This window comes from Brachyhypopomus gauderio, chromosome 19 (genome assembly GCF_052324685.1).
Source record: "Brachyhypopomus gauderio isolate BG-103 chromosome 19, BGAUD_0.2, whole genome shotgun sequence".
NCBI classification, from domain to species: Eukaryota; Metazoa; Chordata; class Actinopteri; order Gymnotiformes; family Hypopomidae; genus Brachyhypopomus; species Brachyhypopomus gauderio.
The window spans coordinates 5,647,735-5,673,176 of record NC_135229.1 but is presented as its reverse complement, the minus strand read 5'-3'; the positions used below and the strand labels follow the sequence as shown (position 1 = coordinate 5,673,176).

The window sequence follows — 25,442 nt, the reverse complement described above, 5'->3', positions numbered from 1 at the left end:
GAGGCGTCTATGTATATATGTCTATGTATGCAACAACTACAACTTCCGTGATGCGTTTCGGTAGCACCGGAAGTACTTCATCACGACCTTGGACTGTCACGTTACGTTCCGCAGTAGAGGCAGCATGGCGAATAAAGAGCCTGGAGTAAGTTTTTTAAATATATATATATATATATAATTTTACTTCAGATGTTGTTGAAAGATTCAGGGGTTGTCGTCTGTAAACATGCATGTCACTTAAGGTTTCCAACCGTTTCCAAGTTTTGTCGTTGGCATTTCTAGTAGTGCCTGTAGCACAGATACCATTTGGGAGTAATATGTGATACAATACCTGTAGTTAGCTGAGCTAGATGTTAGACGGCAGACCTTTAACCTAGTTCATCACACAGTTCTAGAGCACCTGGGGTTATTAGAATATGTAATTTCTGTAATTCTCTCTCTCTCTCTCTCTGTGTGTGTGTGTGTCTCTCTCTCTCTCTCTCTCTCTCTCTCTCTCTCTCTCTCTCTGTGTGTCTCTCTCTGTCTCTCTCTCTGTGTGTGTGTGTGTGTCTCTCTCTGTCTCTGTCTCTCTCTCTCTCTCTGTCTGTGTGTGTCTCTGTCTGTCTGTCTCTCTCTCTCTCTCTCTCTCTCTCTCTCTCCCATCTTCCAGGGTTTTCTACAGCAACTGAGGCAGATAGCAGGCAGGATGTCCTCTGGTCCTAGAGGTGCCGGCCTGGGTGCTAAACTGCTGATAGGAGCTGGTGCCCTGGTATATGGAGTGAAGGAAGCAACGTACACAGGTAACGTTACCCACAAACCCATGCGTTCCTCCGGTTCAGGTAACACAAATAGGCACTGCAAGCCATTTATGATAAAAGTTCAGCTTACACCTGCTAGTAAGAATGCTCAGCAAAACCGTAGTGTTTCATTTAAAAAGCACAAGCTACACCGATTAATTATTGACGAGCGCTTGATTCTGGTTTCAGTGGAGGGTGGGCAGAGGGCCATCATCTTCAACAGAATTGGAGGCATGCAGATGGACACGGTGCTCACAGAGGGGCTGCATTTCAGGTTTGGTTTGAAAATTCATACTTTCCGCTGTTCCGTTGATCACACTCGCACCACTATCGGTGGTGCTCGGGCCACCTAGAACGCTTTTATAGAAACACTTGTCCAGATGAGCATCTTTTTATGTTTTATTATTACATTTTGCTTTGCATTTATTATTACATGTCGACATGATGCCACTGAGCAGATATTCCAAATGTTAAAAAGTTCATCATCATCATCTCGGGGCATGTGTCTTGTGGCCCAGAGGCATCGAGGTAATCCTCAAATGCTGGGGCTGTTATACAAAAAAACATAACGTGACCGATTTCACAGTAGTGTCATCAGAAGGAAGCGTGTCATACCGGTCATTACCAGTGAGGCAGCGTTGGATGCTTGCTCTCCAGCCCACAGGATTGCATCTTGTCCTGGGACTCAAATAAAACACATCTGCATTTGAAGTAGTGCCTTAACTTAAAATAGCATTCAGCATATACAGGTAGTATTTTCAGCAGCAGTTTAGACATCTGGAGAGATCTTTAAGCCTCAAGACCTTTTTATGCTGTTTAACCCAATAATAGGATACCGTGGTTCCAGTACCCCATCATCTATGACATCCGGGCCAGACCACGGAAGATTTCATCTCTCACAGGGAGTAAAGGTGAATTATTTCCCCCTGCATTTAAGATTTCAGCAACAAAATAGAAAATATAACAGTGTAGGACTAGTGAGTCATGATCTTCCCTGCCGTCCCCGGTCTCCTCCTGGCGGCGTCTCCGTCCACAGACCTGCAGATGGTGAACATTGGACTGCGCGTCCTCTCTCGTCCCCTGGCCAATAACCTGCCGATACTGTACCAGCAGCTGGGGACGGACTACGACGAGCGCGTGCTGCCCTCCATCGTGAACGAGGTCCTGAAGAGCGTGGTGGCCAAGTTCAACGCCTCGCAGCTCATCACGCAGCGAGCGCAGGTGCGCACCGCTGCCCCCTGCAGCACGGGGAGGATCATTGCAGCTTTGCATTGTTTTAATAGCAGTTAATTCTTCAAAGTAATTCTTCATTTATATTTAGGGCATTTAGTAAACACTTTTATCCAGAGTGAAATCAATGCCATTACCTAATATTGTAAATAAACACAGGCTCAGACATAAACAGGAATTAATAACCGTTACCTAGAAGTGCAAATAACCATAAACAAACAAACAAACATAGTGTAAATAACAAGGACAAGTGCTATCTTATGTTCTCATGTCCTTATGTCCCTTCTCGTGTTACTGTAACATGTGTAGGTTTCCCTGCTCATCAGGAGAGATCTGATTGAGAGAGCGAAAGACTTCAACATCATTCTGGATGATGTGGCCATTACAGAGCTCAGCTTTAGCAAGGAGTACACTGCCGCTGTAGAGGCCAAGCAAGTTGGTAAGGACTTCATTTACCATAATGACCTCTGTGGAAAGAAGCACTGAGTGAATCTAGAAGTTCTGTTGACTGTCCTTCAGAATGTTAGCTATACTAATATAGTAGAACGCATTCATTTTTGATAGCATCCACTAGGGGGCAGCATTGTCCTTTGTCAATAGCAACCTATGCCATAGTAGCATAGCAGCTACTAGCAGCCTACAAACTAGTAGCACGCAGTCAATAGCATCTTGCATGAAAACCGAAAGCACTTAATTGAATATTAACACTATTTTATTCATCTGTTCTTTGAATTATTACTTTTAAAAATATTTATTTGTTATTTAACAGCTCAGCAGGAAGCACAAAGGGCCCAGTTTTATGTGGAGAAAGCAAAGCAGGACCAGAGACAGAAGGTCATCCAGGCTGAGGGAGAAGCTCAGGCTGCTAAAATGGTGAGTAATTCTCCTGACACCAACTTGCTTATGAACTCTGCATTTCATAAACAAGTCCGAATGTGTAAGGAAACTACGTGCTGTCTGCTGCTGAGAGTGTTTACTATTTTAAACTTCTCGTCGTAAACGATTGGAAAGTAGTTTAGAACAGCGACTTCCATAAGCTCACAACAGCACGCCGCAGCGGACATCCTGCACTATGGCCGTCCTCTCACGGATTTGGCTTGCAAGAACTGAGCAGGCGTGTGTGTGGCATCCTTTGAACTCTGTCGTAACACAAAGCTGCACTGAACGAACCCCCATGATGCTATGCTGCGTATAAAACTGGCCACGGGTCAGTGGTTCTGCGCTGACTCTGCATAAAAGCAGATGCCAAGGATACACACAGTAACCGTGTGTGTGTGTGTGTGTGTGTGTGTGTGTGTGTGTGTGTGTGTGTGTGTGTGTGTGTGTGTGTGTGTGTGTGTGTGATCGAACATCCCAGCTGGGCGAGGCCGTGACGAGGAACCCCGGCTACCTCAAACTGAGACGCATCAGGGCCGCGCAAAACATCGCCAAGACGGTGAGGCGCCTGCCACAGCCCCTTCACTCCTGTGGAGAATATTCCAGAACCTCGCCGGTTAGAGAGGGGTGTCAGGTGGTTGCGGTCGCACTTTGCGGTATTAAAACTTCTGATCGCTTTGCGTCTCTCCTCCAGGTGGCTGCCTCCCAGAATAAGGTGTACCTGAATGCAGACAGCCTGGTGATGAATCTGCAGGATAGCTCCTTCAACAAGTAAGACTCTTCTCTCGTTCTCTTCAGTGTTAAATCGATTTATACATATTGTTACACAATAGTGAAAACGTCTTCCAATGTTCTTTGATGGGTAAATATGGAGAATAATATCTAGAGGATCATTTGATTCCGATAAAATGCAGAAAGAAACAAGTATATAAGACCCAGACATTCTTAGTGGGAACACCGTAATAGTTTACAGTACATATGCAAATAGGACAGCTAAGAGCTGGCAAGGGCTTGTGGGTTTCTTGGAAGTTTGTGAGGGTTTTTTTCCTCATCCCTCCTCAAGAGGGGGCCGTAAGCTCGGAGGCAGGGCAGGATTCAGTCTGGGGTCATTACGTCAGCAACAGGGGAACTGCATCATTGATGCGCACGTCGTGCTCCAGTTGGTGCCGAGGATCCGCGTGTTCCGATCGGCCGAAACGCGACACCACGGAGCGTACCTGCATTCTGCACGCGCTCAGACGACCGGTCACTCACGGCTACACCCGAGAGTCAGAGTGACCCACAAAAGCCTGAGACGCTGAACAGTGTTTTTGGTTGTGCCTTGAAAAAGAACTTGACTCAGCCGTGGACGAACATTTAGCGAAGACAAATTATTTAATAGAAACGAAATGGAGATCTTGTGACTTTCCCCACAGCTCCTTGATTCTGTCGTTTTAATTCGTGCTCTTCTCTGTTGCAGTTTGTCACTGGGGAAGTGAAGTCTTCCCGGAGGAACGCGTGCATTCCATTTTGTACCATCAATAACGTCTTCCGTGCGTTTACCTCCCGAAGACGTACCCGTCTCTCTCAGTGCAGCGTGTCTGGGCACAGTCCGGACCGGACAGGCCTGGGTGGCCTTAAAAACTAAACACACACACACGCACACACTTTCACAGCAACCTGTCACACACAGCTCTGACACACCGGTAGCCTTTCGTAGGAGTGAGTGACTGGGGAATAAGTGCGGCAGTTTGACTGTCGGTTCACCAAGAGTATGTGACGTCTACGAACCTTACATAAGCTTGGCGTAAACGTCCATGGGTGGTCATTAGCCTCAGGCAAATCAGTGTAGGATTGATATTAACAAACAAAAGCTTTTAGACAAGTAGTCAAGTTAACTGTATTAATTATGTATTAACATTAAATGCATTGTAAACCTATAAATTTGATGTGTAAATTGGTTGTTTACAATTCTCATCCTGTATTTCCAGCATTTCAGGGACCAACAGGTTCCTCTTTGCAATGTGTATATTGACAGACACTCGGGCACTCAAAGGAGGTTTCATTAAATTGTTTAATTAACGTTGGTGACTGAGTCTATTGTGTGAGAGAGAATGACTGCACTGCATATTTTAGTGTTTACTTGCTTCCAGCATACATGGTTTGACGTAGAATTAACACGTCGGTGATGAGTTTGAAATGCCTGTCCATTGATTTACCAGGTTCAGGAATACAAAACACGTTTACTCATTTTTAACCGATGGTTCTGACTAATATCGCGTTGTCTATAAAAATATTTGAAAGTAATACCATGCCTTAATGTACACAAACGTGAGTAATTTCGGGTTTTGTTGTTTGTTTGTGTTTGCTTGCTTGAATTACTGACGTGGACGTTTTCTGGTCGGTAGATGGCGCCAAACACGGTGATTACTGGATTACTTCATGGGCGGCAACACGAAAAGACGCGCGGAAACAGAGAAAATGGAGACTAGTGGCCGGACCTCCATGAGTTCTGGGTGTTGGTGTGCTATTTGTGCCCAGCACTGATCCCGCGCTCTGATTAACGGTCGAGTGCATGTTTCAGCATGAACGAAATGGGGCCTCTCCAGCCTATAAAAACCCCAGCTATAAAAATCTCGGTGCTAGACTGTAATCTACGTAGTGGTGGCTGTTCGTGCAGGGGGGGGGGGGGGGGGGGGCGTTTCTTTCCCTCAGTAATATTCATGAGCAGAGAGGAGATTAAACACGTAGAGTCCTGTGATTGGCAGAGAGGACACTCCCCTTTATGTGAGCCCATTGAATCTAGGTGGTTTTGGGTTTTTTTTATACGACCAAACCATATATGGGAGGGAAAACGGGGTCGACATTGGGAGCTTTTAACGCTTCTGAAGTCGCAGGCAGTGCAGTGGTGTGTCCTGTGAGCGCTTGAATATTTAATATCGCGATGATGCGCAGTAGAAATGGCGCGTTCTCCTGACCTCGTTTCACTATTGGCTGCAGTTAATCCTAAATTGCGTGCGTTTCGATCTGTTGCGCGTGCCTCCTCCCACGTGCGCCATCACGCAAACACGCGCCCTCCCCTCTTTACTGCGCACAAACAAGAGCAGATTACCACTCAGCTGGTCCATCGCCATGGAAACGCTGACCTCACAGTGGGACGAGAGATCTAGGCCAGTCGCCATGGCGATTGGCCAGGACATTCGATTTGCTCCCTAGAACCGCGCGACCCACGATGATGTTGCATCTGTCTCTGGAGGGCACCGTGTAGATCACCCTGGTCTTCTGCTGCGTGATACTACCGAAAACCGTCTCCTCGTGCCATGGCCACTGCGCCTGCGCTCTCGACACCGCGCCAGTATGCTACCCATGCTAGTGTGACCTACATCCCTGTTCAAAGTCAGGATGCACCTAACGCACGTCTGCAGAATCATGACTCCGATGTGTTAGTTCATGGAAAGGAGTTCGACATTTGCTCGGTCATTAAAAAACCCACCATGACACGAGTAACGGCAGATATCTACCCATGTGTGTTTTAAGTACAGCGTACCTTATCTAATCCATCGAGTTGCCACGGCTTTAAATACCCTGAACTTTAACATAGGGCTACCACTACCTTTGAGAAGTGTTTGACTTGGAGCATGTGGGACTGTATCCTGTTACAAACTGGTTTGGCTAAATGTTGTCTGGTCTCTTGTATGCCACACCCGTGCTTGCTCGAGGAGTTCATGTTAACTTGACAAGAATGAGACGTTTAAGCGTCATTAAGAGTTTCAGCTCAAACTCACACGGCACGCCTGTTCAATCACGCTTGGCCGTGAAGTCTCTTCAAACGTCAGTTAAGGTGTTGGTGGTCAAACCACTCCTAAATCTGTTCGTTGCCGAAGCTACAGGTCTCACTAGCTTTTCCAGGTTGAGGTTCCTCCCCTGGAGATGGATTGATAAATTGGTGCCACCCGCAGTCAGAATGGATTTAATTAACCTGCTTCTTTTTTATGGCACTCTCATTACATAGTCAAAGGGGATTTGGATAGCCTGCCCTAGTTTGGTTACTCTCGCTCATTTTATTCATTCTTTTAAACTCTGATCCTCTCATTTTGTGTACTGCAGGCGTCCAGAGGAACCCTCGTCGGTGTTCGTGTTATTGTTTTTAAACAGATGCCCGTAATTCCCGAATTGCAGATTATAATCCACTCTGGGCACGGGGAGCTTTTTTTGGAAGTGCGTTAAAAGCACGTTCAAAAACAAAACGCACAGGCGCGAGTTCGTGGGAAGATTATTCATTTTTTCCCCCAGTACACGCGCTCTGCTTTCGCCGCTTCCTGTTATCTCGGGACGTAACCCGAGATTTTCTCTCCAGGTGGGAGAACAGGAACGCTAACTGGAATGTCGGGGATGTGTCTGCAGCTTCTAGAATCACACGTGTAGGTAGAACGTTTGGAACGTGCGTCTTGGCGCGAGCGTCGTGGGACGAGCCTCTGTAGGAGCTCGAGCGCAGCACGGGAGAACAAATGTTCAGTGTTTCATACGCAAAAAAATACTTTCGTGTGCGTATTCATGATTTTCACAGTACAACAAGAAGTCTGACTATACATAAACCTTTTAGAATTCAGAAATGACCACAATAAACAGCTAAATATAAACCTTGTTTGATCTGTTCAAATTGTTTTTCTCCTCCATATAATTAAAGTGTTTTTATACATTAGTTTCAACAACATTTTCGCAAACTCGTACCTCTGCATCTTTTTACACTGAATTTTCAAGTGTTGTTAGTGTAACGAGAAGGTTTGGGGACTTTTGAGGGGGTTTTAATCGTTTAATCGTGTTTGTGCAGAGGCAGCCAGTGTTTCCTGTTTCATTGTGTGTCAGGAAATAGGCCCTAGGCCCCTCCCCCCACCCTGTCTGGTCACGTGGTCGGCTGTCACGTGATCGACCGATAGAAGCCGCTGGTGTCTTCCTGTTTAGCCTGATTAGCCGAGCAGCTCCACTCACATCTGCCAACGTTTGTTTCATTTAAAGTAACGATTAAAATCATGTTGTCTGTGTGTATAACAGCGTTTTCTCCCTCTCTTGTGCAGCTTTCACAACACATGCACTCATGCACTCGCCATCAATTAAAAAGAAAAGGCAGTGGCTTATGTGCTGATGCTAACGTTTTGGTAGCTTTTTGTTTATTACAGATAATTACATCAATCATATAAGTACATACCACGTTTTATATAAGTATAAAAATCCATATACAGTCATAATGTGCACACCCATTTACTAAAACGAACATTTGCTGTTACAATGTAGCTACACTGGTATAGCTATCAGTTATATGTCAGCTATCAGTTAATATGTCAGGGATCTATTCGAGGCCTTTGGTGTCTTGCCTCCCTTCTGTTTAGTATCAACCAGCCTTCTTCGTGTTTATCAGGTTTTCTCCAACTAATGACTCTATCTGGCACAGATGGTGGCTGTTGAAGGTCTCCAGGCCCCTGACGCATTTGGTCAGGCCTGATTGGCTGATCCCTCCCCGGGCTCTTCCCCGGAGTACATCTTGAGCCAGTATGGAGGAACTGCCTCTTAGCGACATTTGTTTTTTTCATGAAACTGGGGCGTCCATCAGCTCACGGTGCCTCTGCTACAGTTGACTCAGCAACCCACACTCGTGATATTAAATTAAATCTGTAAATATGCTAATTTGTGTAATGTGGCTTGGATCAACCCTCGCATCTAATAAACAGTTTGGTTTCCTCCATATTAATGTTCATTTTAGAGCATAAGCCTACCTTACCATCATCTCTCTTCTTTTATGAGCTTAATAACTGTTATGGGTTGTGCACATAAGTGTGATGCCCACATTGGCTGCTAAATAACGCCATCTTTTTAATCGTGCTGGGATAATGAACTAGGGGGCCTTCACATCTCCTTGCTGTCCCTTAATTATGATGCATATTTAATGAGTGGAGGAACAGGGCTCTCCTGCATGAGTTGCACTCCCTCAGGGGGGTAGAGTTACACCCAGGGGGTGGGGGGGGCATGCTTCTGGGAAGGAACCCCACTTGAAAAGACTTTTCTGTCTCTATTTATTCCAGGCCAAATAAAAATATTTGTTGATTTTATATACACTCCTGAGGGCAATTGTATGCTTTGTGAAATTTTGAATGTCAGAAAGTTTCATTTATTTATTTTTTTGTTTGTACAAAATAGATTTTTGCGGTCACATGGCTTAAAAATTATAATCCACATGCTTTGATCCATAATTTATAATGTAAGGCATTGGCAGATATAGTCTGGAAACACAGTACAACTTAATTGTAGTCCACCACAATTATGTTTAAATAAATAAATAAAGCTGGCCATTCTCCGCCTCGCATAAGCCCCGAAGGCCAGCCTCCCTCCCATTATCTTCATCCTTTGGTCTGGCTCCTTCCACAGTGCCTCCAAACCCATCTGCCCCACCCCCACCCCATGACAATCCTATTTAATGGTATAGGATGTGTGAGCAGAGGGGGAGGGAAGTTTACTACCCTCATTAGAGAATAAACTAGTTTAGTAAACATGTTATGAGTGAGTGAGTGATTTAGTGAGTGAGTGAGTGTGTGAATGAGTGATTTGGTGAGTGAGTGAGTGAGTGAAGTATTTCACTGTAGTTGTATAACCTTGATAGATGATGCTTCAGGTGAAATAACAGACACGGTATTCCCATTGTCCTGTATCTTGAAAAGCTCAATTTTTAACTATGACATACGAAAAAAAAAAACCCACAAGCATGTGCAACAGGTTTGTACCAAGTCTAACACTTGTGTAAGGTAACACTTGGAGAAAAGACGAGAATATGGAGTGGAACTAAAGACGCTGGGAGGGGAAGACGTGGCAGGCTCGCTCCATTCACAACCCCACAGTGTTTCAAAACATCCCTGAACAGGCAGGGACGCGACCGACTGCACCTGTAGCATTCCTTGTCTTACCTAACAGGTGAACTTTTAAAACGTTTTTTCTTCTCAAACACACTAGACAATAGTAAGACATTATAGTTAGTGGAGGGCAAAATTCACATTAATATTCCAAAAGAATGAGTGTGAAACTTAGAAATTTGTATTAGGATAATCGTGCGTATTTAATTTTAATAGCCAACTAAAACAACTTCTTATGAAACTGCCTAATTGGATGTTTTATAACGGTTTCGGAAGAGTTTTACTGTCTAAAACACGTGAAAGAGTGATATTCGGCATGATACGCACGATTTTCAAAAATTCGCGATCCAGATCCACTTCGATCCACGTTTTCGTTTTCGCCCGCAATTGTTAGGTCGGATTTCACAGTCCTCGCGCTCACGTCGGTCCGCCATTTCGCGTTGTGGCGAAAGGCTCCTCGCAAGTCGTGTCATGGAAGAACAATAAACCGTCTTTGTTTCACTGCGGCGGTGACGTGCGGAAATATCCAAGCGAAGGCGGCACATAATGTGGGCTATCGGTTATGCCAAAACAAAGAATGGGTCGCCAAATTAAATAGTATGTGGCGTTCGTGTAGGATAAAATGCGAAAGATTAAGACATGTCGTTCGAAAGCTCATAATAGGAGCGCGAAAAATAATGGACACGAAATGCAAATTACTCAAAGTTTGCTTTCGTTTCGTCACAACGGTCCGAATTTGTCGCATTTCCCAGAATATTCTCATGGCCACAGGTGAATCGCTCCAATTTGTGTTTTAACTAAAAGCACATGCTTTAAAAACACAATCCCTCGTCGCCTTATTTTCTATAAATCTAGACTACGACTCTTATAGTTTAGTTAATGCATTTTGATGGACAACCTGATTATATCTATATTGAGACACCCATTTAAAGTAAGCACTTTGGTTTACGTTATTTTCTGTCTTGCACCATACACATCAGCAACGTTACTATTGGCCCTTCAGTCGCCCTGGACGTGTCCTTGAGAGCGTTTACAGTGTGCTTCCGTAATGAAATCGGATGCATGAGTGTTAATATTATCTAATGCAACAAATAGACCCACGTGCAGCCCGTTTTGACGCACTACTGGGTTAGCAGTTATTATTCAGGATAAAATAGCTTTCTGTCTGTCTTTGAATTTGTCTCATACATCTCAATAATAGGGAAGGAGATAACCGCTCTGCACGGTTCTTTCGCAACAGACATCGTTGCATTTAAATGGAAACAAGCAGTTAAGACCACATGCTAAGGCGATCGCTTTAATGATCTTGGCTTTGTTACGAGTGAACAGACTGAATATCCAAATTAATCACAATAGACTAACTTGTTCTCTCTCTCTCTCTCTCTCTCTCTCTCTCTCTCTCTCTCTCTCTCTCTCTCTCTCTCTCTCTCCCACTCTCTCTACCCCCACCTCTCTCTCTCTCTCTCATAGGATGCCACCTTATAGGCCTAGACATAGTCCAAAATTCCAAAACGAATCTAGAATAAACAGCTGTCACGGTTGCATCTACACGCTTATTTTGCCGCCAGTTACCGAGAAACTGAACAAACATTCCCCTAAAACCCAAAGGTCATGTAGAAAGATAGGAAATCACGTTTTGTTGCTTCAGTATGCAAAGATGAGCGTGCCTTTTAGGATCACGAAGGCTGTTTGTATACTACACTGAAAATAATCAGACAAAAAAGCCTGTGTGCCTAGCCTTTAGCACGCGTAACTTGAATAGCGCCTCGCCTTGCGTGGTAATGTAACTTGTCCTTTTAGGTAATCATTGCATGTAATGACACGTACTTGACACTAGATGGTAGTAAATAACTTTTCCTAATATTTTTGGGCCCCAGTTTTTATTTATGTTACTATATACGTAGTGTGTGTGTGTGTGTGTGTGTGTGTGTGTGTATGTAAATACTTTGCACATCTGGAGAAGGACCTCTGAAATGTCCTGTTTCTCTGCAATTTTTGTGTACAAAATATCTCAACATATATTTATTTATAGAACACAACATATATTGTTCTTCAAAAGCATACTGAAATGTACAAAAATACATTTTAAAGGAATGCAGTTATTTTCACTGAAAAGACATTGCTACAAAAGACAGTAACTCCTCTTATCATGATTTCTAAACTTTGCTGAGAGGAATGCATTTTTGTATTTCACTGTCACATTTAGATACTAGTTTTGTAAACACAAGCTAACTTTATTTGTTTGTTATTTTGTGTGTATATATATATATAGGCCAGTTTCAGCTCAGAAAACAGCTATAGCGATCCTTGTATGTATTACCTTGTTTTGCCACAAGAGGGGGTAGGAGGGCAGAGAAAAACTAGTATTTGTGTTACATTATGAGTAATGTAGACTTTAATTCTCTGCATATTTATAAGCATAATTTAACAATCCTTGTTTCATATGTTTTGCCTGATAGCAAAGAACCAAACCATCAGAATGGACAACAATTTGGTAATGAAATGCTATGAGCAATCCTCCATGTATTTAGTTATCATGCAATTGTTACTAAAGTGGTTATCAAAAAGACCTTCATCTCACAGAAGACACAGCTGTTAGCAACTGTAGATTTTAAATTGCAACAAAAGTAGTGAGTTGCCCGTGTCTCTAATAATTCTGCAAATAACATTCTAAGATCAAAGTCCAACCTTCCATTGAATCATTTCCAAAAGCGAGAGAGTTTCTTTCCCTTCTAATGAACGAGTACTTTGGCTTACCATGTGTTAACTCACACTCATTACTTATTCACTAAAGTCAGCCTTTCACCTGGGCATGCATTCTTTCAAACGTTTCGAGAGAGAAAACTGCAGTGTTTTCTGCATTTTGGAACCTTTACGTTGCAATTGCCCCTTGATCGTGGAGAAACAGCCCCTTACAAAATAAATTCATAGACTACACCAATGTGGTAATATTTGGATGACTGTTATTGATGTTTGGCTTTACTGGACAAAATCTCTCAAACTTGTAACGTTTTAGTGGCCCTGTACAGGTTTGGCACTGTTTTTTGGAGAGTATTGCACTATGCTCTTTACTAAGTAAAGATGTAATTAATATTTAAACAGAAAGGAAAGGCTTCAGTCATGAGGTAGTGAGAAAGACATCTGGTCTTATGTTGTGGCCTGATTGTCTGCAGAGGTGTGTGTGTGTGTGTGTGTGTGTGTGTGTGTGTGTGTGTGTGTGTGTGTGTGTGTGTGTGTGTGTGTGTGTGTGTGTGTGTGTGTGTGTGTGTGTGTGTGTGCGCGCGCGTGTGTGTGTGTGTGTATGTGTGTGTGTGACTACATGGGTAGCATGTGTGTCAGACTGCACCATTTCCCATCTACTCAACTTTCTGACACTGACCATTCGAAACCTCTAATCCGACAGGTTTCCTCATAATCTAGCTGGAGAGTGTAAACCTGTGGTTGACCTTCCGGTGGTTGGGATGAGCCAAACTCTTCCTGTGCATCTCCACATTAGCAGACAGCAGCACCCTTCCTTCCCGTACTCCAAGGACAGTGTGTGAATGCGCCATGGCGTGTGGATCAACTAGATGTTACATGTATAGCCACAATAGTGCATTTAATTTGGAGCTGGTAGAACAGACTCGGTCTTTGTCTCTGAGAGTGCAGTCTCTACTTGTCACTGACTGTTGGATTCTTATGCTAAGACAGCCCACAAACGGCCCACATTCAGGTTAATAAACAGATAAACAGTGCTTACAGTACTGTTCTTAATAGCTTCATTATAACATTAAGTACTGCAAGTAAAGGACAGTCCATGCCTGGAGAACACAAGCCATAAATTTAGTCCAGTTTAGAGTTTGGAGACAGGGCCAAAGTGTAGAGACAGGTTCATATTCAATGCCTTGCACAGGGATATTTTACATGTGAGGGTATTATTCTCATTTCAGTGACACACACGAGAATAGTAGTCAGCGCACTTGTGCCCCTGTTTTCTGAGTTCCCCACCATTGGTGTGTCACGTTCTGCCGCTTCCTTAACACCGCTTCAACCTCTCACCACCTGCTAGCGGGTTAGAGAAGTTCACCTCAGCTTCTCCAGACATTCCCGTCACATGAAGCTTTCTGGCGGGGGACCCAACGTCCGCAGGGTGGTGGTGGTGCCTCGCGGCACACCGTACCCAGAGGTTATTTGAGGTCGAGGCGGCTGCTTTTGGTGGGGTCAGACCTGGGGGCGGAGGAGGAAGAGGGGGCAGAGGGAGGGAAAATGGTGGGAGGGCGGTTTCCATGTCGAGGCAGAAGCAGGTCAGGGGAGGGGTGGGGGGTGTTAAGGGTGGGGGGGGGGTGGTTCTGGAAAGCTCCGCCAGTTTGAGTAGGAGGGACAGGAAGTCTCTGCAAGGGTCTGAATGAGCGGCAAAGACAACGTGGCTACCTCAGTCAGGGAGCTTCCTCATTTCCACAGCAGCAGTTGAGCTCGTGGCGTGGAGGAGAGCCGCGGTTTCTCTGGTTCCTCTCGCACGCCGACGAGGAATGCACGTGGAACGCGCCTCCGAATCCGTGGGCGGATATGTTCGCCACCCCGCCACCCGTCTCCCTCGGGCCCATATCCTGTACGAGACACCTAGAAGGTCCTGGAAGCAAGGACAGTGTGGCTCAAACGTTTAATGCCCTCGACCGCTGAATGGAATGGTTGACTCTCAATGGGGGTTCACAGCCATCAGCTGCCGTCTGGGTAACTAAACACTCCTCAAACTACCCTAAAGGCAAGTCTGTAGCTTCATGTTTAGTCTTATCATGTCTCGAGGAACGCGCTTTCTACTGTAACCGCCCAAACCATGTCACCGTGACTTGTGTAAAGTATGTGAAAATTTCCTGCCTTTGAGGATCGTCAGTCATCGCATAAAGCAAGATGAACGTGAACATAGTTTTCCAATTTTTACAAGGATTTCTTTTTGTCTTTATGATGGATTTTGAATTAGGGAATCTGAAACCTATTTTTCGAAACATACATCTATTGATTTCTGAAAATTTAGTTAGGCCTATCCCATAACCACACTTTGTCATGAAGGTTGCACCTTTATATAGACACTGTAATGGTGTTCAAGAGATTTTAAATAATGAGTTGGGCTTGAACATGGCAGTATCTCTTTTAAGCACCCTGGTCTCAACCATATGCTGCTTCCCAACACAAATGCCTCTGATCCTCTTACACGTGTGAGGAATTAATTTAACAGATAGTGCACTTTAGCGCCCTCTAGTCACAACTCAAAGAAATTACAGTATTTATACAGTAAACGCATGAAGATCTGAATAACTACACTGCCAATCAGAACTCAGAGATTCCACAGGTTTGGAATAAAAACTGAATATTATAATTAATTCCCAGAATGCAGTAATACAATTTTAGATATTCTAATATAAACCATTAATTTTACTGATTTAGGTCTTAGTAGACCGCTCTGCATAGTTATGTGTTATCACATGTTAGCACATTAATGGACTAGTTATCATTTTTACCATGTAGCACAGTGGTTGAAGGGCATCAAAACATTTACCTGAATCGTAAATGCTTTGTTTAGGACACAAGTTTTGGTCGGAGGTGTTACATTTGAGCCGTGGTGAGCCCAATCCCATATATTAATCCATGAAGTCACGAATGACCTTTATACTATTTGAAGCAGTGGTTATCTTTAGCACAAAACAAATAAATAAATAAAAATAAATAAGAAATTTATGTATAGCAGTAAACATACTGGATTAGTAATCAGAAGGTCACTAGTTCAAGCCCCACTATTGCCAAGTTACCACTGCTGGGCCCCTGAGAAAGGCCCATAATACCCCTCCATATATATATATATATATATATATATATATATATATATATATATATATATATATATATATATATATATATATATATATATATGCATAAAACATCTCTTTGGTGATATGAATTAAGGTGCTGGTTTTGTCTGAACTTGCATACTTGCATACAGAATACTTCATTTAATAAAACATGCTAGGAAATCTAAGCTTCCATATGCCGAGCACTTGCAAACAGAGATCATACTTTTGCAATGGAAATCATTCTTACTTTTTCATACAAGTGCCTATATATCCTCATCTTAGGTCCACTGAGACATGATTAAAGATTAAATATTACACTACGTTAAAATCCTAATTATTCAAAATAGGGGACATTCAAAGTCTTTGCATTGCATTCTAAAAGGAAACATGAAATATGAACACGTTAACATTACTGGACAGGAGTCAGTTGTACTGTCAGTGTTTCTATCAGTCAGTTGAACTTTATAACGATTAGAGGAAGGACACATCTGAATGATGAACTTTACCTACATTTTTCTCAACAGTTTTACATGTTGACTAATTGAGGCTCATGGGGACCTTGTTTAATCAATATTTTATACAAGCACCTACTTGCGTGCTGTAGACAGTCAGCATTCCTTTCTTTTTTGGTCGCTCTCTCTCTCTCTCTCTTTCCCTCCCTCTCTCTCTCTATCATTTCACAAAGGACACCATGCTTAATTTATGACTCTGCACTCTATCTGGGGAAAGACAGGAAGACTTCAGTTTCTGAGTGGTCAGCCCAAGATGAGCAGAAAAGAAGGGTCCTCTCAGATTCCTCTTAGATCTGTGCCTTCATATCACCACACTTATCACTTACCCGTGGATCAGAGAGACGGCAGTTCCTGACACACCGAGGACTCGCAAAGATGCGTGGTTTATGTGTGATATGTCACCATCTTAGCCAACGTGAAGTGTGGCGTACTGGCCTTAGCCCATAGTGTGTGTGTGTGTGTGTGTGTGTGTGTGTGGCTGTGTGGGTGTGTGTGTATGCGTGTCCTTTTCTACGAGTGCCGGCCCTCTTACAATGAGACTTTATTTTCACTGGGCTTCTCCTTATTAAATATACATCAGTGTGATCTTGATCATGTGACCAAGAATATATATTGTCACAGTAAAGGAGGTTAAAGGTTTTTGCCCTCTGAGAAACTGATGGATATTTGAGGTCAAAAGACATAACATTATGATCCTAAAATCCTAAAGGTCAATGATGTTCTTATAGGCAACTTCCTCAAATGGCATGAAAAAATCAGGCATGCATGCTGTATGGGTTATAAATGACAGTACAGGTCATTTTGTACATGAATGTACTACTGTACATATAGATTGCTGTTTGCCTGGATAAAAGCGTAATCAATGTCATGCAGTATTAATTGTCTTTGTATTTCAGTTATTTTCCATTTGAGGGTTGGCTTTTTTTCAAATTCTTACTAGAAGCCATATTTATTATGTCTCCTACTTCCTCAGTTTCTTTTGTTTTAATGAACTCGTTCAGAGGTTTCGGTGGAGACGTGGAGGACGAGTGTAATGTAGGCTATGTTGTGTACAGAAGGGTGGATCACTCTGAAGAGCGTCATTGACAAAACATGTCCGTTTGTATTATGACAGTAGCTCTCCCCATGACAGATCCACATCCCTCTCTCTCTCTCTCTCTCTCTCTCTCTCTCTCTCTCTCTCCCGTGACAGGTTCACATCCCTGTCTCTCTCTCTCTCTCTCTCCACCATGACAGGTCCATATTCCTGTCTCTCTCTCTCTCACCTGTGATAGATCCATATCCCCCTCTCCCCCTCTCTCTCTCTAACCTGTGACAGATCCACATCCCTCTCTCGCCCTTCCTCTCTCTCTCTCTCCCTCCCTCCCTCTCTCTCTCCCTCCCTCCCTCCCTCTCTCTCTCTCTCCCTCCCCCTCTCTCTCCCTCCCTCCCTCCCTCCCTCCCTCCCTCTCTCTCCCTCCCTCCCTCTCTCTCCCTCCCCCTCTCTCCCTCCCTCCCTCTCTCTCTCTCCCTCCCTCCCTCTCTCTCTCTCCCTCCCTCCCTCCCTCCCTCCCTCCCTCTCTCTCCCTCCCCCTCTCTCTCTTCCTCCCTCTCTCTCTCCCTCCCTCCCTCTCTCTCCCTCCCTCCCTCTCTCTCTCTCCCTCCCTCCCTCTCTCTCCCTCCCTCCCTCTCTCTCTCCCTCCCCCTCTCTCTCTTCCTCCCTCTCTTCCCATGACAGGTCCTCACACGCACAGGCGTTCTCTACCAACTCTGGAGGAAGAGCTTCTCGACATGCAGCTACACCACACACTCTGCCGCCCGGGGGGGGGGATCACAGGGTGCTGGCGGAATAGTGGAGTTGTGCCCAGGCCTGGTGTGTTTGGGTCAAGTGAAAGGATTTTATAGGAAGAAACCTTCCCAGAGGGGACACGGACGCCCATATGATCATAAATAGTTTATTTGAGTTATTCCATTTTTTTTACAAATATTATTTTTATGAAGATAGTTGAGGCTGGGAAAGAAAGCTTCTGAGAAAAACCTCTACAGAAACAATAAAAGATACACTGTGATATGCACCTGTCAGTCACCATGTAATAATTTGAACAATTCTGTGTTCTATTTTTGGGATATAATCTTCTGTGCTCTGCAATGTTAAAGTGATGTTGACAACCGTATGACAACCGTAACTTCCAGTGGACAGTGGTTCAATGTTTAGTGGTCGTCTAGCAGGAATGATCGTAAGTACGAGATTCAAAAAGGTTCAGAGTGTGTCTTAATTAAAACACTTGGATCTAACTAAAGTGACAATGCAGGAACATCATGAAGACTGTGGTTAGAACTGCAAACCTTACTGAGTAAGTCTTCTGACTTGGAACAGTATGTGCAAAGCAATGCACTAAGATGCATCTGTGATGCTGTGACCTTCAGCTTTGGTCTCGTTATGGCTCAGATGTTTGTACATTATGCACCTATCATATGTTAGTATACACAGAGTATGCACCATAACACTCAGATGTTAGTATACACAGAGTATGCACCATAACATACTCAGCCCACCCTGATTCATAGATAAAATCTCCTAAATCTTTCATAATATGGAGCTTCCTTTTGCCTTTATCTCATGTTCTTCACCACTGGGAAGTTTGCTATCTAATTCAGAGTTTTAACTCGTTTACAAGCAACTAATAAACAGTAGTATGTTTGTTCTTTTCTGCAGTTTATTTTAGATATATTGATTTCTTATTATGCTTTAATGAGTTGTGGAGGTATTAGAATTTAATTTGAATTTAATTTGTATTGGACTGCTAATTACATTTCTAATAACTTTTCTATAGGTGTTGATTGCCATAACTCTTATCTGATGCACCGCAACTGTTATTGGAGGCACAAACTAATGTATACAACAGTACATCGGTAGTCTGCTTTAACTATGCTTTATGGTTGTTGTTTTTAACATGCACGAACATAAAGAAAACGATATAAAATATAAGAGCCTATCATATTTGATTCACGCGGTGACCTAAAACAGCAAGGCTATCACGTTATTGTAAGAATCTGAGGGGTGTTACATTGCATGTGCTTTCAAATCTTTCATTTAGGTGGTTTCGGATCTTCCCGATCGCCTGGATAAAGGACAGGTTCGCGCATGACTCCCGTCTGTCCCTAAACTGACATCCCGTTCAGGTTCTCCCCGATCCATTTCCAGGCTTTCTGACTCACTGCGCAAGTCGGTTGACAGACACTCTTGGGAACCAATAGATGAGTGCTAGGGGTAAACGGGTACGTTTTCTTCGTGTAACCAACCAATCAAATACTCTTGCCTTCAAATAGCGTCGTCATCAAAGTAGAATTTGAATGTAGGTTATGATGAAGTACCCGAAATCCCCCTCCTCTTTATGCTCGCCGGCTGGGTTATAATGCATTTTGCTTTGTTCAAATACATTTTTTTGCTGTGTAACCGAAATAAGAAAATGTTTGTTTAGTTAATAGATTTTAAATGAATGTGGGTCTTTACCATGTTTACAGGCAATCGGGCATTCACACGTAACCATTTACGACTGGTATCTTATTGCTGAAGTTATTTTCTCGCTATACTGGATGTAAACCCAGGTTCAAATATCGCTGGGTACGGTACTAGCGGTATTAAAGACCCCCCGATACCATACGAGAATGGGTTGATAACAGAAAAGGGCTTTCCGACGAACTTTGGATCTTTTTTTAGTCGACCTCCTTTGTCAGTGCAAAAAAATCCGAACGCGCGCGAGGCTTGCGTTTCACGCGCAGTGCTGGCCGAGTGCGAAATTCACGGAAAGGGGCGGGGCTTAATCTACCGCTAAAAAAATACCCCGCTTTCCGTATTCAATTTATACCGACCAGTTCTTTAAGGATAAAACCTTCCCACCACGTGCTGTGGTCGGAGTGTCTATGGAAAGTGCGGGGTCTAAAAACGACGGTTAATCTTACGCTCCGTAAGATAGTGCGTCGTGAAATGTCAAGAAACGTCAACGACGCGGATCCCGGGGTTTATTTTATTGACACGGTTCCAAAAGCGGGCGGCGGAGGGACAGAATCGACTTGTTTATTAGCAAAATATGCTATTACGTTGCAGATAAAGATCCATAGCGCAGAGGTTAGTGGGGGTGTGTCTTCTTCTCCTTCTGTTCAGTTGAATTACCGGCCGGGGGTGTGTCCTCCTCGTTTAGAAATACTACCCATTGTTCCACTCTATCGCGCTGAAGACACGCCTCCTCTGAAACCGCTGACCAATCACGTCAATCTGACCGCCCCTGCAGCTCCGCCCACAAATCTATATTAAAGCCTCCTACATCGCATGCCGACGGCATTAGAAAGCTACATTACAACACTTATTGTAGGATATCGCAAGCGGATTACTCTTGTATTTTTCCGTCGCGCGTTATATTGATATTCAATATAAATTATGGCAGATACCAAGGTAGACTCTGCGACGGAAATTTCCGCCAAGGTAAGAAGCATGGGCAACACTAACCCTTTTCATTCAGACCTTTCTATTTTCTTCCGTTCTTCTCTCCGTATTTAAGACGAAAACGAGCCAGCACCGACCCGATACCGGAGGATTTCGGCGTTTAAAATTCGAGTGCGCGTTTGGACGTGAAGGGAAAGCGGCGTGCGTGAAGCAATTCGTTAATTTTCGGAATAAGTAAAGAGTATTGAGCGTAAGGAGGACTCGCACTTGCCGAATAAACACATTAGCGCCCGGTTCTCATTGTGCGGAACGGAACTGCGCGGGTTCTTTGTTTATACGAGCGTGTCGGTTCCGCTTTGAACAGCAGCGACGGCCGGAGCCGCGAGGCGTCTTGCACTAAATATTCACAACAGCCTTTCAACTAAAATAATTCACCGGCTTCCATCATTCTGTGCGCATCGCGTCTATAAGGCGCAGATTGTCCCACGTTTTGTCGGAGGCTCTTCTCCACACTTGATAAGTGTTCGGCACTTATATTTATTCCGGGGACCGTCCGCGCGGTACCGGACAGCTGGACGGATCAAGCGTGGTTAAAAAATCGGTCGGTGTGGTTTAAAGCTTGAAGTTAACCGGTTTTCTAAGATTTAGAATTCTGTGCCGAGACGCAAATATTAACGGATTAATGGTCATTAATTGTTCAAGGACTGACCGCTAACATCACCCTATTTGGTAGCTATATATAATTTCTGTATTTTTTTCGATTATCATACGCAGATCACTCTTCGGTGATTTTATAGTTGCATACTGGGTACGCGGAACTCGGTATTATCTAGTCTGTCTCGTTACTTAAATTACTCCGTTTTGCACATACTACAAACGATAAGTACTAGAGCGATGTGCGCATTTTCTATTAAAAACGAATAAAATATTATATATACTATCCGAACTGGAGTGTTTCGCTGCTTGAGTCCAAGAGGTTCGGCGGTTAATATAAAATGTCCTGGTAAAGGTCAGCCGTGCTCTTCTCTAAGTGGGCTGTTTGAGATACAGCAGTGCGGTGTTGCGTTTCGTCCACACGCATCTTCACCTCCGTGTCACGACGGTCTTAAGTGATGTTTGATAAACGGCTTAGGGGTTAAACATCATTATATAAACGAATTAATGAAAACTGTTTACTTAATCATGACCAACACCGGTCGGTTAAGACTTTAAAAGTAAAAACGACAGCCCAGTGAGCACACACGTCCAGTAAGAAGCTGATCGTGGTCCGCCACCTAGTTTGTTCTCTGCGACTGCGCGACCCAAATCCGACAGATAACATGGGTGCAAAAAGAGGGGGAGTATCGCGCTTCGTCTTGGCCGCGATGTCGAGAGCCATGTGTGCGGCCCCCTTTGTCCTTTCGATCCGGCATCAGTTGGCTGTCCATGTCGGAGCCATTGCCCTTGTCTTTATTCTTAACGACGAACCTAAGCTTTTTTGGGGGGGGGGGGGGATCCGTGTTCAACGGGTGTGTCTTCGCAGCATATGGTGCTCATATAATTCGATGAACTACAATACCCATGGTATCTCAATAACACCGAAGTGTCATGTTACAAACCAGCTAACTCGAAGGAGGCGGGCTTTAGGAGCCGTTGATGGACAACACGAAAATCTCTGTTGCAGCCAATGCGGTGTCAATGACAGAGGGCCCTCATTATGTATGCATTTTAAGCGCGTGCGCACATGGGGGCGTTCCGCTCGCGTCACTCGCCATCTTGCTCGAGCTCATTGGACATAATGATTGTTTTAAATCGACAGAGCATTTTGGAATGCGTGTAGTAAGGCATCCTCAACAGTTTTCTGTAATGTTTTTCCTCCTTTCTAGGACTTGAAGGAAAAGAAGGCACTTGATGAGAAAGAAAATGGGAAGGAGGCTACAAACGGAAAGGTATAAAAAACTGCTTTATTAAGTTAAAGTAAAACTCTATTCTATAATGGACCAGAGGGAATACTAACGTACTGGATTTTTTCCAACAGGAAAATGAGGAGAATGGAGAGCCAGAGATTGACGAGGAAGAAGAGGATGAAGTAGATGAAGAGGACGAAGAGGATGAAGGTGAGAAATATCAAAAATGCATTTGAATAACTTCCCTTCTCTTGTTGCCTAGTTGAGAATGTCAAGATGGAGCTTTGAATTTGTCGGGTTTTCAAATCATGTTTTTAAAACCTCCGTCATTAACTCTAGGAGATGAAGATGAGGACGATGATGAGGAGGACGACTTGGGCGGAGGAACAAAACGGGGAGCGGATGAAGACGATGAGGATGATGAGGTGAGGGCCAAAGGCCTGAGGATGACCCTAAAACAGAATGTGGAGGAACAGGTGGCGACCGCAGAGCGCTGCTGTTTTCCTAACCCCACTCTCAATCTTCCAGGACGAGGTCGACCCCAAAAAGCAGAAAACAGACGAGGACGATTAAGGGATTGTTCCATGCTGCTGACCCCCGCGTACTGCTCACCTTCTGCACGTTTGATGGCGCCAGTGGCATGACGGACTCAAAACATTAAAACATGGTCATTTTTCCAAGCTCACCACCCGTGTTCAACCAACTAACCCCCCAATGCAAAATTTTCTAGAGGAAAGACCACCGCCCAGATTCCCAACATTCTCAACAAAATACGCAAGATGAGAATTTGTTTGTATTTTTATTTACATTTTATATTTTTGTACATATTGTTAAGAGATCAGTCACTTTATCATGATCTCCTGTGACCAAAACGGTGCTTCTTTATGAAATTTTACTTGTTTGACCATGTCTTGGAACAGCAGAACACAAAAAAGAAACATGTATAAAATCAACAGCCATTTAACTCAGAGCATTCCAGTAAAGTTTTATGTATGAACTTTAGTTGTATCATAACTAGTTGTACCATAAACTAGTTTTTTTTTTGTTTTGTTTTTATTCTTTTCTTGTTTGTATGGGAGGGCTAGGCCAAAGAAAAGGAGTTACTTTTCTTTCTTTTTTTTTTTTGTCTGCATAGTTGTTTTACCTTGGCCTGTTTGTGTGTGCGCGTGAAGTTTGTTGTTCAACAATAAACCTGACTTTTATTTTGTCAGTTGTACTTCATTTTTTTCATTTGTTTGTCCATGTGACTACTCATAATATGGGGTTTGCATATTCATCATCGCTTTAATGTTCAGCAGTATTCCCTAGGTGGCAGAATGCTGCATTCTATCAATTTTATGCCAGAATTTACTTCCTTTCCTTATGTCTACTTGTCCAGTGAAATATTTAGTAATACTTTTGAAAACTGGGACTGCTCACAGATGTAAAGTTTGCTTTTAAAAAGGAATTGTAGTTTTTTAATGGTTTTATGTTAACTGCCCATGAATAGGTTAGAAAATGTCTTAATTAAAAAATAAGGTTCATGATATTTAATGGGATTTGCAGTAACAGTTAGGCTACTGTGGGCTACATTTCTATCAACCAATAGTGAACAACATTTTAGGAATATATCATAACTGCTCATAGTTCAAGATCAGGTTTGTGAAAACTGGTTTGCGAACGTCACTCAAAACTAGTTATAACTGTCTAATGGAGTTCAGCTGCCATGCTCTATAAAGTCAAATGTTCAAATAATCTGTGAGTTCTGATTATGCAGCGGGCCACGTTAGTGGTCCTGCAGTATGGGTGTCCAGGAACGGAGGCGCGCTAACCTCAAAGCCCATTAAGCGTTTTAGTTTGCTTGGCGAGGTTTACGGTGCGATCCCACGCAAAAGCCGGCTTTGGCCGCGCGCACGTAGACGCGCGCTAGGAGCGTTCAAGGTACAGCAGTGCGCGTGCTCCTCTTCTCCGTAGCGAATCCACAGAAAGAGGGGGGCACGAAATGTGCTCGCTGAACTTCTAACCCCTTGGTCTTTTGGTTTTGTACGCTGTGTGTGCCTTAATTGTCTGCACCAGAAGAGAGTTGTCATGTCTGTGCCAGTGAGGACGTAAACATAATGCAATAATGAACGTTTTAGTTACAGCTGGAAAAAATATATTTTGCAATACACAAGGGAAACTCTTGTTTACTCCCTGGGGTGTGATACACCAAACACGGTTGTAGGTTAAAGTCAAATAACTTGCACGAGAGTAGCTGGATTAGACCTCTGGACATTGCGTAATATAGTGGTCATTTCTCCGGGTCGAAGTTTTTCATTGTCATCTTAAGTAGCAACATATTCCTACGAGAATCCAACGCAAGGATCCACTGGCATAAACTAAGAACGCACGCCCAACCACCCCACCACAACGCGCGCGCGCGCCTGTGTGTGATCACGTGCTCTAATCATGACAGGACGGTGAAATTAGACTTAAAAGTCTGAATTTCTGCCCTCGCCCTCTTAAACCATGCAAATACACAAGAATCAAGGCCACGAGGGTTCCGTAAAAACTGCTATAGTCTGTAGATTGCAGTGCAGCTTTAGCACCGCTCCGTGTGACGAGCGCGTGTGTAATATACTTTCTGTTATCATCAGAGAGGAAGGAAGTGGGGATGAAAAAAAAACGACAGGGACCTACGCTCAGAATACAAAAATACAGCTGAGGTTGGAGGCTACGGAGGTAACAACATGGGGCCTGTAACCATAACGCAGCTGTCGCGATTCAGCTCCGTTAGAACCAACCGAAAATGTATGCTATCGAAAATAAAGAACATTCTCACGTTTACATAAGAGGAATATGCAGGACAGTAAATGGTCGGTAGACACATTTCTATTGGCTGACCAAACATAAATATGTTGCAGTCAGGCGTATTTGTTTAATATTGTCTAAGGCACGTTTCCTTACCACATTCGAGAACATTCGATGTGTCACCAGCCAAAGGAGCTGGAGGTCCCAGAACTTCCTCCCAGCAAATCGGCTGTTCAGCAGTCTGTCAGATTCCTGTTGACAGTAAAA

The 25,442-nt window shown here is 43.6% G+C and overlaps 2 protein-coding genes and 1 long non-coding RNA gene across 3 annotated transcripts; 2 read left to right on the top strand and 1 right to left on the bottom strand.

Moving 5' to 3' along the window:
- On the top strand, positions 1–4,943 carry phb2a (prohibitin 2a). The gene is made up of 10 exons (XM_076980880.1): positions 1–145; positions 650–779; positions 966–1,050; positions 1,608–1,687; positions 1,813–1,997; positions 2,316–2,445; positions 2,776–2,879; positions 3,364–3,441; positions 3,577–3,653; positions 4,342–4,943. The coding sequence occupies exons 1-10, from the start codon at positions 125–127 to the stop codon at positions 4,358–4,360; spliced, it is 909 nt and encodes a 302-aa protein (XP_076836995.1). The 5' UTR covers positions 1–124; the 3' UTR covers positions 4,361–4,943.
- On the bottom strand, positions 1,149–25,442 carry LOC143482531 (uncharacterized). The gene is made up of 2 exons (XR_013122257.1): positions 25,332–25,442; positions 1,149–2,014 (listed from the first exon to the last, which is right to left on the bottom strand). It is a non-coding gene; the product is annotated as an uncharacterized LOC143482531 (long non-coding RNA).
- Positions 20,401–23,616, top strand: ptmab (prothymosin alpha b). The gene is made up of 5 exons (XM_076980881.1): positions 20,401–20,559; positions 22,386–22,448; positions 22,538–22,616; positions 22,746–22,831; positions 22,935–23,616. The coding sequence occupies exons 1-5, from the start codon at positions 20,515–20,517 to the stop codon at positions 22,977–22,979; spliced, it is 318 nt and encodes a 105-aa protein (XP_076836996.1). The 5' UTR covers positions 20,401–20,514; the 3' UTR covers positions 22,980–23,616.